Below are 18,303 nucleotides of genomic sequence, written 5' to 3'. Positions count from 1 at the left end.
TTATGCACCACGTGGTAATGACCCTACCAACGGCCCTACGAACCACACACATTATTTTTATTATTTGTTTTTATAATAATTATATATAAAATGAAATAGAGGTTGCGACTTCGGCAATATAATATATAAAATATATCTTGACTAGTTTGAGGGAAAGACACAAACGGGAAAAAAAATATATAAATACAAATATGGGCAAATTAACACAATGGTTTACAAACACACATAATCATTATTGTAATACAAAATAAAGTGGTGTAGACCCTGGCTAGCGCTAGACGCTACTGAAGTAACATCTTTTGCATAGCTTCGGGAATACAAATTCAATAGAATACCAAGATCACGGGAGATTAAAATTGCTTTTCCATGCACGATTTTCCATTGGTGGGAAACTTGCCACCTCATTCCATACAGAGATTGTCCATGCTAGAATGCTACAGAATTAGGAAAGGCTTTTACTAATTCTTTAACCAAATTGTTTATATATTAACACCAGGCTAGACACTTCTATCTTTGACACATCTGTAGACTATAGCCACAAACAACGTTATATGAAGCAATGCAATCTAGTACATTGAGATAAATGTCTGCAAACTTGAACACCGCAGTAGGCAGGCCATTCCGCCTTTGCCACCTTTCATGTTATATGTAGGTACATGCACGTATAGATCCGTACGCATGCATACGCGCAAACACGCACGCACACACACACACACACACACACACACACACACACACACACACACACACACACACACACACACACATACATACACACAGTAACGCAGTCCCACTAGACACACTATACGCACACCGTCACGCTACTTCGTCTAAAAATCAGATGCCACATAGAAATGATCCCCAGAGGTGAACTTGTTGCAGCTCTGCACAACACCAAGCTGACCCTCTCGACAAGTCTGTGGGAGAAACCTGAACCTTGGTATAGAAAACATGAACACACGCTAACACACAATACAATACAATACAATAATGCCCATCCGCAGATGATGGCAGGTCCGGACAGGAATGACAGTGTTTCAGCCACGGGAACAGAACTTTGAGTGGCGAGTGAGTTCCTGGCGACGGCGAAACTCTCGGCCGCAGCGGCACCTGAAATCCCGAGACACAGGTTTAGGCGGCTGGATGGTGTTGGAGGCCAATCTCGACTCACGACGGTCCTCGGCTAGGCTGTACCAGTCATTGACGCACACACACGCACGCACACACATACACACACACACACACACACGCACAGTCACACGCACACATACATGCACACTCACTCACACACACACACACATGCACAGACACACGCACACATACACACACACACACACACACACACACAAATACACACGCACACCCACACACCTTTATGACAACATTTTTCAAGTATCTGTGGACAGAAATGTTTCTTCCTTTGTGAACCCATTAATGGTGTGCAACACAGAGAAAACGAGGCCCAGCAATGAACTAAAGGGGAAAAAATTCACGGTTCGCGTGGGACTCGGCTGGAAGCCGGGTTTTCCGCATCCGTAGGAACGCCACCACCCTTCAAGGATCAAGGTGCAGATGCAGCTCCTAAAGCGGTGGGAGGTGAGTAGATCAGCTCACCAGCAAGTGGTCAAAGACCGAAAATCCCATTCACTGCATCCATGTTTCCTCGTGCCAGGCCACGAGTTCCCAATTAACTGTGGGTCGCAGCATGGTTGGAAAAAATCCTTCCGCTTCCAAGCAGGACTTGAACCTGGTACCCTCTGTTTCTCAATCATGGTCTTAGACCATCCCACTGTGCCTGCCTGCCTAAGGGGAAGTTAAGCCTAAAATCAAATTTTTCACCAGTTGTAGTCTGTGGGTGCTGAGGCGAATGGTCTTGGTCTGAGGCAGCTGAGACGCACACTCCCTCCTTTATTCCCAATCGAACTCGCCATTTCCACCAAAACTGGGTGAGTGCACCCCTACTAGAAGGGGTTTTGCATGCAAAAATTGCTTCGACTCAATAAATACCACTGCACCTTTCCCTAAAGAGGAGTAATTTATACACAGTGTTTATTGGGTTTTGAGCCAATAAACACTGTGTAAAATACCACTATGGCCAATAAATGCTGTGTATAAAATACTCCCTTTTAGGGAAAGTGCCAATGTCATGTAGTCGTATTTATTCAGCTTTTATTTCTTGTGTACTTGCATACTGGTATTAGTTTAGTCCCACAACTTGTGATAAAATGATCAGCTGTAGCACCTATTCCACTTTTATGTTTATGTATCTATGTCATTCGGATCTTCCCAAGTTGTACATTGTACTGTTGAGATACCGAATTCAAATAAATCATTAACCATACCATACCATACCACACCACACCACACCACACCAAGTGCAGGTGAACATACATGATTGTACATATGTGTATAATGTAAAATAAATAAATGTAGCAATGAAAAGGACATATGGATACGAGTTAAGAGTAACTCTCCATCTCTGTAACTGGATACTATATACAGTCAGAAAGTGCAATAACTAGGCACAAAACTGACAGAGTACTGAGACATTCGACGTCCTGACCCCTAGCTTCAACCCATCTCCGTAGCGCTAACCGACAGCCTTCCAACTTGGAAGGTTCAACGTTATGAAAAGACCAAAGAGGGGAAGGCAAGTGCAACGAAAACGAGCAAAAGCTACAGTCCCAACGGAACAAAGAATGTCGATTGTTACTGAACGATGACGAGACCATTCCTTCATTTATTTATGGCTCAACATCCGAGTTTCAAATATAGCAGCCTCAGGATTTATTGCAAGTACTTACCAGTTATAAAAACCTCTGCTTCGTCTCAGTTTTTATATAGGTATGTAATTGCAATAAATCATGAGGCTACTACATTTCAAAAAGAAGAAGCGAACACATGGAAACGAGTTATGAAAAACTATCCACGAATGTAACAAGATAATAAGCGGTCAATATGTGCGATAATAGGGCACACAATTGACAGGCTACTGAGACATTCAGCAACCTAAGACCTAGCTCTAACACATCTCCAGTGCACATACCAACAGCCTTCCAACTTGGAATGTTCAAAGTTGGGTAGGACCAAAGAGGGGGAAGGTGAGCGTAGCGGAAATGTGTACAAGCTAAGTCCCACGGCAACAAAGAATGCTGACTGCTACAGGACCATGACGAGACCAGTTAATAACATGACAATGCAGTCTAACTACAATTCGAAGCAGCAAAGCACAGGCCCGTCGCACCGACTTTGGAGGTGGGGCGGCCATGGAAGGCCGCCCTCTCTGACGTTTCCAGCAGAGAGACCGTGTTTGCATGCTTCGATCGAGGAAATAATAGGACATTACAATTAAGTAATGCGATAAAAAGAATTAATTGTGCCGTCATGTCCACCCACACAAACACACACACACACACACACACACACACACACACACACACACACACACAGCAAGGTACACAAAAGCACAATGAATTCTTTCTACTGCATCACTTATAAAATTGTTGTCCCCTTGCCGCCTTTTACATCACAATTACAGTCTACTTACTACTCATCCTCTTCTTCTTTTTCTTGCAGATAAACTGTGACAGTGGGCTCGCCATTGCTGTTCGTTTGTGCATGCCGCCGGGCTAACACATCAACTTTCTGGTCTTTTGAATGCTGGAACAGTTTCCCTCCCATGCCGTACAGTGCAAAGGTCTGTGTACAGTTCAGCCGCTGGAGTACTTGGTTGATCACGTGAAGCACAGAATCAGATCTCTGCGCGGTGACCACTCGCTTCACTGGCCGCGTCGTGTCGTTCAAATCAACCACCTCCACGACCAGAGAGGTGGCCAGCTCATCCGCAGCACTCGGCCTGCGAACCACCTCGAGGCAGCATGGATCACGGGGTGTCTTGGACAAGATCTCTTGCTCTAGCTGCTTAGCTGTTACTTCTTTCAGGAAAGACGACACCATGATGACGAGCTGCTTGAGGTGAAGACCCAGCACTCCTACGGGAAGGATGCTATGAAGAACACTCTCATCCAAGCTATTCTCAGTGCTCTCGGTACCGACATCTTGTGTTAGAAGAGTGAGTAAACTGAGGCTAGGCTGCTTTTCCACCTGCCGCTGTACAGTCAGCAGAGCGTCACGGAAACGCTTCAGAAACTCCACAGACCTGGCCAGGTCACCGCTGGCATGCACCAGTTCCTCTAGCTGTTCTAGGATAGTTTTCTGGTCTTCCCCTCTCATGGCGTGAGCCAGGCTACGTGGAATCTGCGTGAACTCACTGCGATGCTGCCGCCTCTCCAGTGCAAGCTGCAGGGCGCCCAAGTTTTCAAGGCGGATGAAGCGCCCGAATGCCTGCAGGTTTGGATACTCAACGCTGTGGCTCTGCCGTGCATGCTCCATGTACTGGTCGAGACTCTGCTTGTGACGTTGGCCGTCGTCCGGCCAGTTTTGTTGTTTGATGTCTCTCATCAGCTGTCGCAGGTCTAGAAGTGTGTCAGTCAACTGGGCGTTGCTGATGTTGAAGAGCACATGCTCCAGTTCGATATCCTGACGAAGGTCCGTCTTCTTAGTGGGGCTGCTTGGTGTGACGCTGAACACAAGCCCATCTTCATCCTGGAAGAAGAAATGCGTCGCGCTGCTATACGAATCCCAGCTGATTCGCCGCATCTTGCTGATATGGCGCGTCACCACTTGGACTTCCATGGTGTCCGCATCAATGTTCATGACCAGACGTCGCGACTTTCGATCATGCTGGCAATGAACACGTAGCAGCTGCTCCAAGTCATCACTGCTCATCTCCAGCAGCTCAGCACCATTGTGTGCAATGACGTCTGCGGGCATCACTGCCTCTGCGTGCAAATTCTGTGCCAGATACATATCTAGAGGGGAGCGTGCTACTTTGGAGTGGCGAGAGCACAGTGTGTACAGCGCCGTCTGCCATGACAGAACGAGAGTGATCAGATGATTCAGGCGCGAGCCCTGCGTCTGGGGACTGTGGATGTTCACAAGATCCTTCAGTGGTGTAGTATCAATGATGGGACTGTGTTGCCATGGGCCAACTACTTCCATCGGCATTCTGCTGATGGCCTTACTGATAATGTTGTAATCCACCTTAGCCTGTTCAAACGTTTCCTGAAGGAGTCGACCTGCCTGACCGCCAATCAAGTCAATACCATCCTTTACAGCCAAGGTATTTGTTATAACATCAGCAAGGTAGAACTGTCTTGATCCAAATGCATGGATATCAACAAAGAACTTCATGATGCTGAGCAGCCGCCTGACAAGCTGTAGGCGTGGGTGATACGCCATTACGTAAGCCAGGATAGGGTTGTCGGCATGCGCTGCGTACCAAACATCTCTTTGGCAGTTGTACTGCGACCGGAGCTGTGCCCAGTGAAGTGCTGCGAAGCTCTCACCGAGCGATCTGGTCAGATAGCGGTTTAGAGTGGCACAGTGTGTTTCAAGTGCTGTTTCTACAACATCACGTTGAAAGGCGGCTTCCATTTCCTCCAGTTGAGGCAGGTTGATGTAACTTGCCCTGAAGGTGGGTCCTGTGGGGTTGTTGGCATGCTCCACCATGCACTGGAGAGCAGTAAGCATGTACGATTTCATGCTCAGTGGTGACATACTGAGTTCTGCACGCGACATCTCATTGAACAGGCTGCGTGCTGCTGCAAGACACCTCTTTGTCAGTAATGACCGTGCATCTGGTGGTGAGAGACCCTGGTCATGGTCCTGGTCGGCGATCACATTGTCAGTGGCGGTCGGAAACAGAACGGTATGCCAACAGAGTGCAATGCACGTCAGCAAGGAACTGAGCATAGCGCCCAACACGGACAAGCGCGATGGACGCTTTCTCGCCTCAAACGCCATGACAGGCCACGCAAGACCATGGGCATCATCTGGCACGCACGTGCGCAGAAACCCGTCAATGATTGAAGACTGTGCTTCGGCCTGGCCCAGCTGCTTGCCGTGGCTGGACAGTGATCCAAAGATGTATGATCCCCTCAGAATGTCAGGGCAGTAGACACAAGTGTGCAAGTGACAATTGGGACCCATTGAAATGATGGCTACTAGAGTGGACACATACATCTCCTCCAGCATGTGATACTCTGCTGCAGAACCATTGCCACCGATCATGTCCCAAAATTCCTCACAAATAGGTCCACTGTTGCTAAAGAGTAGGCGATACACGCCTTCCAGATTGCCACCTGGTGCAAGCTTGCTGTACATAGTCTGTATGCCAATTCTGTTGAACTTGAAATCTTCATTGAATGCCTTCCAAACTAGGCAGGCCTCCATGCGACGAAAATATGAGCTGCTTCCATCTTGTTGCGCCAATAGGTGCAATGTCTTCGGCAAGCCGGAGATTTTCAGCGAGCTGTTGAGATCCTGACGTGGACCTGCAAAGTTTTTACGCTGCACGAGACAGGGCAAGATCTCACACTCTGCTGTATTGATGGAGTTCGACAAGAGAGAATTACTGTACTGCAATAGCACTAAAGGCCTGCATCTCTCGGAGAGCGTCACAGCCCACTTGTCACCAATTCCAGAGATGGCATCTTGAACCATTGGACAGTTAATGGTCGTCACTATTTTCCAGGTGAAAAGGTCAAGAAAGGCACTCTCCTCCTCTATTGCTGCAAACAACTTGGCCATTGGCTGAGCGTCAGGAAATCCTTGTTGTCCGGCGATAGATCCTTGTCTGTGAGTTTGCTGAGCATACTCTTGAATTCCCGCTGCTGCCTCTTCAGTCGCAATGCATTTCTTGGCCATTTCCTGGATGGACAGTGTGGAAAGTGGAGTTCTGTCCTGCATTTCTCTTCTGAAATCACGTCTCACAATCATGCCGTCATCGCAGGCTGCGTTCACGTGGTACTCAAAGGCGTCGAGATTCGGAAGCCGGATTTGTCGTCGCCATGTGTACGCCAACTCGTAGAACGCCTGTTCCAAGGGCATGACCGGCTCTTTGCGCTTGGCTCTCGACGATGTCCCCGAAGGCAGGTGGCCCGGCGTGAATGTCAGCGTGATCTCACCCTTCTGTACACCAATCCATTTGCTGATGGCCTGCTCGATGCCGTGCTGCACACGTGATCTTGGGCAATTCAGGTCCTTCACCAGCTTGTCTTCAATCTTCGCAAGCAGTGCTGCCCCAGACTTTGCTGGCATGTAGCAGTGATCAAAGCGAAGGATGGAATATGAACCGTGAATACAAGTCAGCAGCAGTTCAAAGTCATGGTCGTTGACGCATTCGCCGACAGTCGAGAAAGTCTGCAGCATTAATCTTTGCACGAACCACTCACCACAGCCGTACTTTAACTGGACGATCTCGCTCGGAAGGTGAATCTCCTCGTGCTGGCTGAGGAGTCGGTCCAGTATCTTGTCGAGTGAAACATCTCTTGCACTGTCGTCAGGTATGAGAGTGCGCAGAACCTTCAGCAGTGGATGAGGATTCGTACTGGTCAGAGAGGACAGGACTAGGTTAGCAGCAACAACAAGCTTCACCTGGCCGGCGCTGCTTTCAGGCACTGCATCGACTGGTTGCTTTGCGCCTTGTCCTTGACTGGACTGCAGATAATGGAATGGCCAGTACTGGAACGCATAGTCCACCGTCTTCTTCCATCTCAACAACTGTGGCAGCAGTTTATCTGGCTCATAGCTGCCACTGCATAGTATCTTGTTCAGCTCAGACCACAGCTTCTCCACTAGAACACAGCCCAAGCGGTGAAGCAGGTCCCTTGCCTGTAGTGCTGGATTCGTATCACCCACCAGCTGATGGACTTCTTCTGCACACGCCTCCCGACCTATTAACTTCAGTAGAGCATTCGAGCCATGCAAGGCACTCAACAGTAACTGGCGGTTTTTGCGTATGTGGACATGGGTGAATGAGAAGAGATCTGGCGGGCCTTCCACTCCAAACGCCATCTGTTCGGTGTAGTTCAGTTGGACGAAGCGGGCAGCTACCTCAAGAGTGAGCCTCGGCTTCTTCCAGTCGAACTTGTACACCAAGCTGTCAACAACGCACAGCTCGAGGAATGCACGCATATCGAGAAGTGGTCGGACAACAACACTTTTCATCATGCCTTCGTGAACAGCCCCCAGAGTTTCCCTCTCCGTAGACACTGCAGCGTTGACATGCGTGATAAATTCCTGAAAGAAAGGTGTCGTGTACAGGTGCCTGTTGCCGTGAAAAAGCCGCCCGTCGGTAGCCAAATCCACTCTCCGTGCAGGAACAAGCATCAGCAACTTCTCGACAAGGCATTTCTGCTCGACCAGCTGTAGAACATTGTGTAGGTTGTAGTCACTAAGGAGCGCCAACAGCAATGTTTGCATCAGGTCCTTTAAGGCTGCATCGGTTTCAACGAAAATCAGGTCCTCCAGGCTGACGTAGATGTCTTGCTTGATTATTTGTTTGGAGAACTTCTCTGCCCACTCACTTCCTTCTTCTATCAGCCAGGAAATCAATGCATTGGCAAGCCAAGCAAATATTCCTGGAACAGTCTCAATGACCCATTTCAGTGCCTTGAGGCGTACCTCAGAGTGTGATGGACTGCTGGCTGAAATCGGAGCAAACAGCGGTCGTACAGAGGCAGGAAGCATTTCCAGATGGGCATTACTCATGCGAACATCGTGCAGACTTCTGCAGAAGTGATCACAGAAGAGATCCACGTGCTTCTCCAACAGTGGTTTTAGCCGTGACACATGGTTCTGTCTGCCGGGAGGCTCCCAGCTGCCGGACCACTTTGTGAAGGAGAGGAATTCGGGGATAGAGATGGGACAGCAGCTGGATAGACTGTCCACGGAGACAAAGTTGGACTTCCAGCCGTTCAGCATGGCACCGCAGGCATCCTTGTGCAGGGGGTTCTTCAGAAGAACATCTAGCAGTATCACAAACAGTTTGGTTTGCTTGATGCCGTTCCGGCGCAGCTGAGTGCAGTGATCGTCAATGAGTCTCTTCAGAGGACCAATTGCGGATTTCTGGGATGGCTGTGACACATCCACAGAGAATACTGTACACGCCATTGGTCCTCGGCTAAATTCCTCCATGGCTTGTCGGAGTTCAGAGAAATGCTGAAACTTGCTTAATATGTGTATTTCTGTCATTTCCGAAAGAGTTCTGCCAAGGCACCTCTCTCGGAGATCGCTGGATCTTGTCAGCCGTTGAACGTCGGATGATGTAGATTTCGTCAGAAGCATTAGCTTCGCCGTTTTGTCTCTGGAATGCTCCGTTGTGCGCAGTGTGTTCTCCAGTATAGCTCGAAGCGTGAACGAGTTCTGGCGGCTCTCGACGAAGAACTTATGATAGGCTGACGGCGGGGTAAGTAACTGGCAGGAAGATATGTAGGACTCAAGAGGCATGAGCTGAAAGTAGCTAGCCACAATTCTCCGTGTGGCAAGCCGCACAAAGTCACCAGCGGGCGTTTGCCCTCGGTCGTGCACTGAAAACCGACCATTACCGCTAGACTTTAGCAAGTTGAGGAATTGAAGGAACAATGTACCACTGAACATGGAAGACCACTGCAATTGGTCGGCAGCAGCTGACGATGACATTCTGGGAGTTCCTTCCTCTATTACTACCTTCCCTGGTGCGGCAGTAGAGTCACTGCCAGCTCCAAAGAAGTAGTGTGCATTCATCTGGGTCGTAAAGAGTTCGCACTGCTTTTGCACGCTGCGCAGTAGCCGATCTGCATCCGTGTTCCTGAGGACATACTCCCAGCCTTGGCACGGGTGCAGGGTGTGCTTGGAAAACCGGCTTAGGAACGGTGTTCGCTCTCTCGTCGCGATCTCCCTGCTCAAGATGATAATGCACTGGAAATTTGGATGAATTTGGCACGGAAAAGTACCGTCTCCCATTGCTATGTTCGAAAATGCACAGCACTTGCCCTTTTCCTGTAGCATCAGATAGTTCTTGTTGAAGAGCTCATACAGGTAGCCATGTAGCCTGGGGGAGTTGACAATCACAACTGTGCACGGCTGGTTGAGAAACTGACGCAGCTGAGCAAGGATACTTGCACACTGCACATCGTTTCCCTGCTTCATCCCGTCGTCCTGCTGAAAGACCAGGGTTTGGCCAGGATTTCTGGATAGAACTCCCAGTTGATACAACATATCCACAGTGTTGTAATCGCAGCCATAGTCATCGATGAAGAGTAGGTAGCGGGGTGCAACTGCACTGAGGTTTGTGAAGTGCTCGGATGCATTTTCAGGGTGCAGCTTCTTACGCAGCTGAAGTGCTATGTCGATAGGAGTGCGCAGGGAGGCAACATCAATTTCCTGCGGAAATGACGCAAGGCGGCTGTGAACCTCCTCAAAGAAGGCATTAGCTATGGCCTTGAACTCTTCTGGATGCCGGCCACCAAAGCTCTCTTCAAGCGCCCTCAGGAGGGAATCAGCCGTCATATTGATCTCTTCGGATCCGGTCACCAGTTTGGAGCGCAGGAAGAAGCGGAACAGTGCGATCAGGTCACGCTGGTGGAACCAGTCGGGAATCATTTGGCAAACTCGCCGGTAGCCATTACATATACCATGCAAAAACTGCTCCAGGGAAGGTGGACACAGCTCAGGCTGCAAGCACAGGCAGCCATAAGCCAAGCTGATCAAGTCATGCCCAGACTGTGATTTCCCACAGTCCTCTTGCCCAGACTCTCCTTGCCTGGACTCCACTTGCCCGGTCTCCTCCTGCCTGGACCGTCCTTGCCCTGCTGCACGCGAGCGGAACACCGTCAGCATGCGGTTAGTGTTGGCAGCATCAAACCAGTGGTTGGACATCGTCACGAATGAGACCTCGGGCTCGTCAAGGTACGGGTGAAGTACTTTCATCACCATGCGGTTCCTTTTCACACTAAGCAGTCCGGCTTCATCGATGAACACAGTGACTCTGGTGCCTCTTCCTTTCAGAGCGGATGACACTGGCGTAGGCCGGTGCTTACGATAGTAGTCCTTTCTGTCAATGGCACTGTTGAACAGCTTCTGAATCTGATCGGTGCTGGACTCAGGCGAGCACTGGTAAAAGAACGGGTCTATCGCACCAAACTGCTGGCAAAACTTGGTGACAGACCCGTGCTCACCGGACAAGTTCTGGCGCACAATCTGGTAGGAGAGAGTCTTCGATGAGCCCGGCTCACCGATGATGCCCATTGGAATTTTCTCTTGGATGCAGGCGATCATGCAGAATATGTTCTCCTTCAGCGCCGGTGTCAGGGCCACGCCATACGGAATGAGAAAGTTCTCCTTGGTCACCACCCTGTTGATCTCGTCCTCTAGCATAGCCTGCAGGGAGAGTTTGATGGCCTTAAACTTACGCTGCACGTGATTGGAAACGTAGACATCAAACTTGGCCCGGGATGCCCTACGATACTTGCGAGTCGGCTCCAGCGGCAATCTTACCAAGAACACCAAGGATATGGAGAGAAGGATGCATTTTTGAAGGACCTGGTTTGCGTCAGAAATATCGTCGGGCTCCAAAAGATTTGTCTCGATGCTCCAGAAGTGCGGTATGAGCTTGAAGACACGCTGTACATCACGCTGGCTGACAAAACTCCGAGTGACATTGTCTCGACAGAAACAATATGAATGAAACAGGAACTCTTTGAGGACACCCAGCATGCGATCAGAGAACTGAGCCCCGGCATTAATGGCGTCTAGGCGCGGGTCGGTCTTCAGGAAGTCAATCTTTCCCTCGGTGTATTCAAACAGCTCGTCGGGGCCAGTCAGGCTCTGATAGATCCAGCGATGATATTTCATAACGGTGGGTAGCTTTACGCTAATATTGTACACCTGGCCAAGCTCGCGGTCACACCTCTTTAAGATTTCATCATCTTCAGTCGCATTGGGCTCGAAAGCAAAATAGTTAGTGCTCCACGGCCCATTGATGTGGACCTGATCCTCTTTATTGCACGGATTGAGAGCGGCAACAAAGAACAGCTGATCGTGGTGGGGAATAGCTTGGCCGTCAAATGTCCCATCAAGCATGATTTCCTTGAACAAGTGCATGTACCTAGATGTGTTGAACTCGTCGAAAAACACAACAACTGAGTGACCATGCGTGTTTTCAGCCAAAATCACCACATCATCAAGTAGAAACCGCCTGATGTCCTCCTTGACGAGACCAGGGTGCACAAGCATCTTTCGGAACAGATCCTTGGTTTTCGTTTCGAGCCAGCCTTCCAGCAGCCGTTTGCTATGAGCATCTGTCAAATTAGGATCCGCAAGGAGCTCAGAGAACTCAATGGACAGAGGCTCCAGTATTGTTAGCTTGTTGCACCAAGAACGAATCCCTTCCTGCAGAAGTCTCTTTGCGTTGGACGCGGGTTCACGTCGCAAGAGGCTGAGGAAGTGGAGCCAGCTCTCGAACAGGTGCTCCGTTCCAAAGTCATGCCAGTCACAACCTTCGCTGAATCCAAGATGTCCTTTCAGACGATCAGGCAATGGTTGCCAGGCTGAGCCACATCTCGGGTATTGGATGCGATTCAGCATACTTAGCTCAGTCCAGAGCGGTCCAAAGATGATCTGCTTCAGCAGGTTCAACAGCCTGGGTTCCGCACGGTGGGCGGCCTCCATTCTAGAGCTGTTAGCGGTGGCAAACGCAGACAGCATAGTATAAAACTTAAGCAAATAGGTCTTTCCAGCACCAGTTTCACTCTCCAGGATCAAAGACAAGCCGAGCTGCTGACGCTGCTTGATCAAGATCAGCTTGAAAGTGAAGTCCGCAGTCAGGACAAACTTGCTATCCGACACAAGGCGTTCAACATCTCTCTTCTCTATTTGGAATGCCCAGCTGAGTAGTCCGATCTGCTTCTCTCGCGAGACTGGAATGTAGGTCCAGGATCGACTGCGTGTTCGATCGTTACGATTACGAAGCACGAGCAAGTTGGGCACATTCTGCTGTGTGATGTCGGTGGCCATCAACGAGAAGGCATCACAAGCAAGAAAAGCCTGCGAACATCCACGGAAGACACACCTCAGGTTGGGCGTGGCCAGGTACTTTGCCTCCAGGATGATTTGATGCATTACCTCCCAGGCCAAGTCCTTATAGGAGACACCATCCTTAAGTAACTTGGTGGTCTCAAGCATTGTTTTCCACTTTGCCGCAATGTACTTCAGGCAGAAGACTTCCTGAACGCGATTATCTCGTGGGAGACCATACGTTTGGAACAAGCGATCAAACATATACAAGCTCTGCTTCTCAATGACCCAGTCGGAGCAAAGCACACTGATATTGCCATCAATAACATCCGTCCCGAGCTTGTGTCCGAAGAACAAGTCAAGCAGCCGTGCCAGCTTTTCGTGTTCAGTGGACAGTATCATCTTTTTGCTGTCAGTGCGCTGCAGTGGCTTGCACACTAACGACGTCATTAGAAATGGCAGCTTGCAATATACTGAGTTGTCTGTGTCACAATCTGAGAAGCCGTCCTCACACATCTCTATGAACCACTTGAATTTCCTGCCTGAGTTTGGCTCAATGGCGACAACATGCCTGGTGTCGGTACTGCGCATGGCACCACACCACACCAGCTCGAAGAAAACCCGATCAACATCAGCTAGGTTGGCGTTGGACGGCAGGCGGAAGTGAATGCTGCCAGTGCGCTGCTGAAGTCGCTCGTTGCCCTGAACTGCGACCATCAGCACTTGACATATGTCGGCTGTGCGATCCACTTGAATCAGATCAATGACGACCGGCAGAGCACCATCCTCACGACGGCACATTTCATTTATCCAAGTCGTCTTTCCAACACCGGCAGGACCACCAACAACAATCAGCTCCAAACCCAGGGAAAACTTGCCTGCTTTGTCCAGGGCATTGTAGCAAGTGCGTAAATTGTCCACACTGCCTCTCGGAATGACTGCTTGCTCCAGCTCTATCAGTTTCGGCCAACAACTGTGGAAAGCACTATTGTAAGCCAGATAGAACACCTTGCTACTTGTGCAAGCATGCTCCTGCTGCTGGCGTGGCTGTGCTAAGAACTGCTGCAGCTCCAGCAGAGCGGACAGGCAGTCAGCCGTTAGCAGATCAATTCCGACCACAGCAAATGTGCCAGAGGAATTACCTACTGCATTGCTAAAGCTGCGAAGCTCTGCCTCGGTGGTGTGAGGGGAACAGAAGAGAAACTGAGCGCGGCAGGGTAAGTGGTCGCGGAAGCTTTGGCAAAACAGTGACACCAGCGCATCGGATCTGTCATCAAAGGAGTGGCATCCTTCAACAGTGCACAGGTATTGCTGAACGACTGGTGCGAGTGCATGGATGCCATCTCTCGTCGGCCTCACAAAGTGCCTGTTTGTCACAAGTTGTAACAGCCGCACCAGTTGGTCAAGAACGTTGTCGTCTTCTTTGGATCCAACTTGTTCCAAGGCAGACAGTAAACCAGGCTGTGTCAACTGCTCAGGTTTTGATGAGATCAAATGCGATGCAGACAGCAGAATCCACAATAGTAGACTGGCATGTTGGCGGTGGTCGGATCTTCCATCTGTTGTCAACATCTGGACATGTTCCGACATGCTCCCGATGTCGTAGTCAGAGAACAAGCGTAGTGCGGGACATTTCAACTTTGCGTCAGCGAGCAGCTCATACCAGACGCACAGCTTCTCGCACACTTCAGCCAGTCTTGTAGACAGGTTATCTTTGCGTAAGGGTAGTTGAATGCACTGCATCTGTCTGAGGTAGTTGAAACATCCGCATGCTTCTAACTCCTGTACTTTACCAAGGAGCTTCTCCAAAATGGCAATTGACTCTGACATCCCGTGGGCCAAGTTTTCCCACTGCTCAATATGGTACAGATACGGAAGACACACATGGAACTGGCGCATCTCAGACATACTCTGCCATTTGGGATCCTTGTCAGAGCTATCCACTTCAAGCAAGCACCGATAGCGGTACGGTTGCCCGGGCTCGTGAAATATTTCCACGATGGCCTGCGCATTGTCTCGAAGGCAGGTCAGGATCTCTTTGGCGGTGTCGAATGCATTGCCGGCGAGTGTGTCCAGCAAGCGTTGAATAGTTCCCATGTTCTGTGCTGTGTCCAGGACCATACCACAGTCAAACACTTTGGTCTGAAATAATTGCAGAATCTGAGAAGCCTCGCCGGTAAAGAATGGCTTTATTGCATCTTCTACATCCAGGAGCGAGCTCATCAAAGCAGTGCGATGCGTGTCACCTTCAAGTCGAGAATTAACCAGCTGGAGCCTTGTCCGGACACTAGAGGTCTGGTCAGTTTTGCACAGCTCGTCCCTGAAGAATGCAAACATTCCATTGCATATCCCACGGCGCACCAGGTTGAAGAACTTGTAGTGATGTTCCTCGAATCCTGACGTGAGCTCGTATATCCCAATGAAGTTGGCATCCACTGAGCTGAGAGGTGCATCAAGTCTCGGCTTCATTTGCTTGAATTTCTTCCATGGATGTTTGACGTAGCTGTCAGCTAGGGGGCTCAGCTCAAGCGCTGTCAGAACGCCATCGATGCCCAACCTTGCCCAGGCAATGCAATGCAGCAGTCTTTGCAGCCGCTTAATGTCTTCTTGCTTCGTTTGATGCGGCACAGAATTGGCAAGCACTGTTTTCGTGTCCTTGCTGAGCGTGAAGAGCGCCATGCCATCCCCGCCATGGGTTGCCTCATTTCTCGCTATGCTGCCAGCCAGGTTGCTAAGATGGATATATTCCGTGTTTGGCGAGAGAAGATGTTCCACGCTGTGGTAAACGTGAACAAGGCAGTCCCTGACGTTCTTGATCCACTCATAGTCAGTCAGGACGTAACCGACATCAGGAGACAGCGCACTGCACAAGTTGCTATTTGCCACCGTGCACACTATGTATTCGTGAGCTGGGCAATGATGCTGGCCAGGACCAATCGGGTAGGACAGGTGGCGTGTGTATTCGCTATCCACTTGCTCCAGCAGCGCTTTGACCTCACACAGATGCGAGCCTTGCTCTGCAAAAGCGGACAGCAGTTCATCATGCCTGCGTCGCGCATTCGGCACTCGCCTCAATGCCAGCCACCTTAGCAGTACTAGCTTGCGCTGGCAGGACATGTCGACATCATCAAAGTTCTCGATGGTGTGCACAATTGAGATATTTGCAGCAGCGTAGAGAGCTCTCATGTTGCCATGATGTGCATAGTAGTCGTCAAACTCCTTGCGAGTGTACTGACAGCTCTCCACACAAATCACAATGCGACGCAGCGTGTCTGTGTAGTTCACAAACATCGCCATCGTGCCCGCCTGAGCATGGTATGGCTGAAACTGTTCCGCTCCCAGGACTTTCTGTATGTGTGAGCAGATGCGCAGCAGCGCAAGAAGAGTGCCAGATGGCTCCTGGTGAAACTCTGGCTCGGAAAGCTGCAATATTCCCATCATAGTCGATGCCAGGCAGCCAGCAAGGATGGAGGTGCAAGTGGAAGTTGCCAGCGCCTGCTCGATTTCTTTCAGCTGTCTTTCTAGGTCATGATGCAAGTCTCTCACTTCATGTGCTTGTAGCGATTGACATGCTCCGTGCAGGCTGTTGCAGTAGGTTTTCCAGAAGAGCCTCATGGCACAGTGTTCAGACAAGAACAAACTGCTGCTGAAGTCAGACGACCTGATCGACTTCTGTACTTCCATCAAGCAATTGTTTGCTGCCAGGATGAGGTGCGCTGCTGATTCTGTCGCTTGCAGTGATATCACGCGTCCACTGAGGTTCGCTCCCGGCTTGTGGCACTGGCGGAGGAACTCTGACTTCATGATAGCATTGACAGTGTACAGTGGATTGCTACCCAGTGAGGTATGCAGGGAGATAAGTATGTCCTCCAGCGATGCCTCCATCTGGCTGCCATAGCCCAACCGAGCAAGGCGATCGAATATGCTGGCCGCTTGCTCCCAGCTAGTATAGAAGCTGTCGATTTGCTGTCCATTGACAATGGCCAGAGCAATACAGGAGAACGCCCATTGCTGCTCAACATCATCCGAGGTCAAACCATGTTCGATAACAGCACACGGATCATGGTGGGATAAGATCTGTGACTGATAGAAAGTGTCGAAGACCAGTTGCTGGACTGTCCTTAATGCACTATCTCTCCGCTCGTGTGTGCTTCCGTCCACAGAGGTGAATATATGGTGAAGTTTGGCCAGAGACACAGTCCTGTCGTGCATTTCAATGAGATACTTGAGCTGATCAGGCGGCATGTAATGGGCCGCGTGGACTTCCGACTGAAGGGTTGCTTGAGAACTCTGGCTTGAAAACTGAGTGGCCACTAGTTTGATCATCCTCCTGATGTTCTCATCCTCCAGATTGCTACAACTAAGTAGTGGCCATACCGCTTCGGCGGCTTCCAACATGCTCCACTCTGTGAGACTGGATGCTAGAAGTCCTTTGACGAGCCCCTCTACGGGCAGGCTGGGGTTGAGTTCGTCGTAGAAGCCGAGCCTAGCCTCGTTGCACACACTGTGGATCAGCGCTGCTGCAGGAACGTGCAAGTCACACCATCGCAGCTGCACCTTGTCCCAAGGTATACAGGTTGCCTTGGGATTGCCAGCATTGGCCGAGATGCACGCCTGCACGATCAGCAGGTACTGGAGAAGGAAGATGTTGGAACTGCAGCAGGTCATTGCCAGGTAGCCAGCTACAGTTGTGCTCTGTTGATGGCGACTGGTGGGCAGTGAGGCCACCAGTGCCCTGATAAGACCGTTTCTGAAGGCCAGGATGGTTGCTGCCAGATCCACTCTCACGGCACTGATGGCACACAGATTGCACGCATCCACGAGCAGTTTGAACTCTTCGGACTTGACCAGCTGGTTGTAGTGGCGTCCGTTGTTTGGCAAATGCAGCAGTACACAGGCGCAGATGTGAAGCACGCGCAGCCTGGCGTCGGCAGCACGTATTCCGGCGGCGTCTTGGCCTGTAGCATGGCGCTCAACCACGGCAATGTGCTTGCTACAGACCTCTAGGAAGAGACGCGTCTCCTCGCACACCGCCCGCAGGCCGACCTCAGGGCACAAGATCCTCACGCGGCGTGCCATTGACTTCAGATACGAGTCGAGCTGAGTGAAATTTGTAGGCCTCAGGCGCTGCAGCAAGATGTTCCAGTTCGTGTCGTTGTGCACCAAATGGGACATATGCACAACAGTCTCCTTTGCACTGGCCAAGTCTTCCACGGACCCTTCCTGAACAGAAGAGAGAACAAGAGCACACAGAGGAGAAAAGAACTTAATCTAGGCAAGAGGACGTAAGATATTGCACCCGTTTAATTTTACTAGGGGTGAAACGATTACACTTTTCAACTATCGTCTGACGTCATAAATCCGGCCTAGCATGGGCAAATGAATGACGTTATGATGATGTCACCA

General features: G+C 50.1%; 1 protein-coding gene across 1 annotated transcript in view; it reads right to left on the bottom strand.

The window, feature by feature from the left end:
- LOC135823905 (uncharacterized) overlaps positions 1 to 18,303 on the bottom strand; it is a 48,348-nt gene continuing 30,045 nt past the window's right edge. Inside the window, exons 5-6 of the mRNA XM_065336782.1 lie at positions 3,548 to 18,120; positions 1 to 1,188 (exon numbers count right to left, since the gene is read on the bottom strand). Coding sequence (XP_065192854.1) covers positions 1,038 to 1,188; positions 3,548 to 18,120 — 14,724 coding nt within the window. The 3' untranslated portion in view covers positions 1 to 1,037. The remainder of the gene's footprint in view (positions 1,189 to 3,547; positions 18,121 to 18,303) is intronic.

This window comes from Sycon ciliatum, chromosome 8 (genome assembly GCF_964019385.1).
Source record: "Sycon ciliatum chromosome 8, ocSycCili1.1, whole genome shotgun sequence".
NCBI classification, from domain to species: Eukaryota; Metazoa; Porifera; class Calcarea; order Leucosolenida; family Sycettidae; genus Sycon; species Sycon ciliatum.
Note: the sequence above shows the minus strand (reverse complement) of the source record. Positions and strands in the feature narration are given on the sequence as shown.